Consider the following 3789-nt stretch of genomic DNA (forward strand, 5'->3'; position numbering starts at 1 on the left):
CCAGCGTCCTCACTGGCACTTGTTCCCTTCTCCTATCGACATGGGAACCCCAAATCTACCCCCCTTTGGGGCCCAGCATCCTTGCTGGCACAGCGCCTCGTGTCCACCCCCCTTCGAGGCTCAGCCTCCTCGCTGGCACATCGTCCGATGTCTGGCTCTGATACCATTTGTAACAACTCAAGCACACCGTTAACAAATATTGTCCTCTTTGTGTTTTCCCTTTCGGGTTTCTCAAAAATTTTAAAGCGCGTCTGTTAGGGAGAAGTGGGATCTCACACCACATACACTGACTCACTGTGTATGAGAAGACAACAAAAACCAAAAGAAAGCGAGGATGACTTGGAGGCAAACAAAATCGAGGCAACCAAGTGCAACCCCTTATCAGACAAGTGATAAAGGGCGCAACTTATAACCTTAAAGGGGCTTAACATCCACCACCTATCCCTGACAGAGTATTTTACAAACTTAGAAATAATGGAAAACTCAAGGTAATAACAATCCTTTTTCCTAGAGATTTTCAACCCAATACTTGGGCCACTCAAAATGGTGCAGATCATACATACTCATGATGATTCTATACCATAGAGTATGAAATGCCTTGGACAACTACCACAACCATTTTTCTAGGAAAGCCTCATTTCATAATCTCAGTTTACGAATGCCTAAACCTCTGGCCTCCACTCTGAAACAACCTCTCACCTGGCACGATAAGATCCGTCCTTCTCAATTCCTTCCCATAATAAATTCCTCACTAGATTCTCTAAGTTCTTACAAATAGAGATTGAGAATCTAGATAAGGAGAAAGATTAATAGGAATCCACTCAACCCATCTAAGTCGAAGTAAACATCACTCCCTTAAAGAGAGAAGTCTTCCGGGAAGAGAGCCTTCTTTACTTTCTCCACCAGAGTTCCAGAATGACACAAGTCCCAAATATAAATGGGAGCTTACTAACCTCACAACCCACTAACGACCCCTAAGAGTCTACTTTAGAGGGATCACAATTTAAACCAATGATCATACTTTTCTCTCCATTTATCAAGGTCTGAATTAGCTTCAAAGAATGACAAAAGGCCATTAAGATTAACAACAGAGGCCTCCTTCCCTGCGTGGGAAAAACGGTATCATTAGGAAACTAAAGAAGGGACACATGAATACTCTCAGATCCCACTTTAAAGCCCTCAACTAGACCCCAATGTTGCCCATCGCTACCGGCCAGATGAAATTTTCAGTTTCTTTTCTTTGAATTATATTCAGAGCCTATTCCAAAGCTAGTTTTTCTTAAAAAGGTGGAAGAAAATTTCTTCTCCCAAGATTCAAGGAGAAATAGAGGCCTTCACCTCTCAACAAGAAATCGTAAAGATAAGAACCGGCCTAGATCTGAATGTCATATACCTTCTCCCACCTTCACACAAGTTTTTCACGAGAGGAGAAAAATGGAGAAAGAAAATGAAAAAAATATAGATGTAATAGTTACACAAATTAGTTAATAGTTGTTACACATGAGAACCGAATGAAAATCTATATTCAAATTTAGGAACCAAAAATGTATTCTACTCTTCATATTGTAATTGTAAATATAAAGTTTATAACATAATAGCCAACTAAATACTTAAACCTTTAATTTTTACTAATGTTTAAAACGTTTCGCCAGGGAATAATATAAAAAACCTTTTGGGTTCTTACTCTTGATATTGAAAATGGAACGAATTGTTGTTATTTGAATGATAACTGTNCTTATTGTTTTCTGTGTTAGATGATTTGCTTAAGTTGCCTTTGAAATAAAGAGTACAGGATCATTTTACAGTCAATTCATTGTAAAGTTAAATAAATGTTTATTCAATAAATGGACCATAGTTTTTTTTCTACTGAGACAATTCAGTGCTTTTGTTCGTATTTAAGATCAACTCATCCTTAGCGTGTGTATTCAATTTATCAGTTTTTGATAGAAAAGTGTTTGTTTGGTTACAATTTAGTATCAGAGTCATGTCCTAAATTTAGTCGGTAAATCCTCAAATGTTGAATAAAGGACTTCAAAAGAAAAGGTGGTATCAGAGTCATGCCCTAAATTTAGTCAAATCCTCAAATTTTGAACAAATGACTCCAAAAGAAAAGGAGTCAAGCATCCTCGAAAGCATTCAAATTTTGAACAAATGACTCTCCTTTGGTGTGAGGTCTTTTGGGAAAGCCCAAAGCAAAACCATGAGAGCTTAGGCTCAAAGTGGACAATATNGTGGACAGAGAGTGAAATGATGCTTTTTATTCAGATCATGCTCATAAATTATACTTCTTTTTCTTCTTTTGGCTATGAACAGCTGACGATCTTGAAATTTTCCTTTTAATATTGTCTTAGTAGACATTTTTTGGAAACTTAATTCCTTGTGACTTTCTCTTTAATCTTCGTTTGGTGAGTGGATTTCAAGAAACTCTTGAAGTTCTCTCTTGAATTTCCATTTTATTGAATTAGAAAATTCTCTCAAAACGTCTCGAGTCATCGTCCATTTCGAGGCATTTACATGAATCGAAGATAAATACATTACCATTTGTAATTATCTTTTTTCTTTAAATTTAAATGTCTCCATTGAGTTAGGAGTTTGAAGAAACTCTGAATTTGAAAATGCAAACAAACTGAAACTAATTCAATATCAAGAAAATGCCTTTGATATACTTGTTGCAAAGATATAATAGAACTCAAAAGTGTTGGAGGATGGTTGACCGGAGTCCCACATCGACTAATTAAGGGAATGATCGTGGATTTATAAGTTAGGAATACATTTCTATTGGTACGAGGCCTTTTGGGAAAATCAAAAGTAAAGTCATGGGAGTTTATGCTCAAAGTGGACAATATCATACAATTGTGGAGATTCGTGATTCCTAACAAAGAGTAGATATAGATGAAATTTTTGTAAACGAAAATTAACGAAAGTACTTGAATCAATTTTTGTTTAATAAATAAAAAATGGCCTAATATAGATTAAGGCGTTGTAATCAGTTACACAGAAATTTCTCTGTACTAGCAACAATGTAGCACATAATTAACAGCCATTTTCTTTTCGTATGTGCAGATTTCGAGTGCAGCTGGGAGTAAATATGCCAGCCCAGGCTAGCCACAAGCTTCTCGATGATAAGTCGGAGTCTTCAGAAGTAGAACTTTTTGAGTTATACGACGTAGTTCTTTACATGGGCATTATAGATATACTGCAAGAATACAATTTGAAGAAGAAGCTAGAGCATGCGTACAAGTCTTTAAGATTTGACCCTCTTTCGATATCGGTCGTGGAGCCTCATCTGTACGCCACACGATTCAAAAGGTTCTTGGAAAAGGTCTTCCATGACTTGCCATGAACAATGTAAGTAAACCAGCTTGTATCTGTATTTGTATTTTGGTTTTTTGAGTTGTGCTCTCTTTCCTTTGTTTTTGTTGTCCTTATTGTTTTCTGTGTTAGATGATTTGCTTAAGTTGCCTTTGAAATAAAGAGTACAGGATCATTTTACAGTCAATTCATTGTAAAGTTAAATAAATGTTTATTCAATAAATGGACCATAGTTTTTTTTCTACTGAGACAATTCAGTGCTTTTGTTCGTATTTAAGATCAACTCATCCTTAGCGTGTGTATTCAATTTATCAGTTTTTGATAGAAAAGTGTTTGTTTGGTTACAATTTAGTATCAGAGTCATGTCCTAAATTTAGTCGGTAAATCCTCAAATGTTGAATAAAGGACTTCAAAAGAAAAGGTGGTATCAGAGTCATGCCCTAAATTTAGTCAAATCCTCAAATTTTGAACAAATGA

The 3789-nt window shown here is 36.0% G+C and overlaps 1 protein-coding gene across 8 annotated transcripts in view; it reads left to right on the forward strand.

Moving 5' to 3' along the window:
- The window catches only part of LOC111811406 (phosphatidylinositol 4-phosphate 5-kinase 8-like), a 23457-nt gene extending 19901 nt beyond the window's left edge, over positions 1-3556 (forward strand). For all 8 annotated transcript variants that reach the window (XM_023698225.1, XM_023698224.1, XM_023698227.1 and 5 more), the window contains one exon: positions 3064-3556. In XM_023698225.1, the coding sequence (XP_023553993.1) occupies positions 3064-3343 (280 nt within the window). In that variant the 3' untranslated portion in view covers positions 3344-3556. The remainder of the gene's footprint in view (positions 1-3063) is intronic.
- Positions 3557-3789: the final 233 nt, after the last annotated feature.

Source organism: Cucurbita pepo, chromosome LG15 (genome assembly GCF_002806865.2).
Source record: "Cucurbita pepo subsp. pepo cultivar mu-cu-16 chromosome LG15, ASM280686v2, whole genome shotgun sequence".
Lineage (NCBI taxonomy): Eukaryota > Viridiplantae > Streptophyta > Magnoliopsida > Cucurbitales > Cucurbitaceae > Cucurbita > Cucurbita pepo.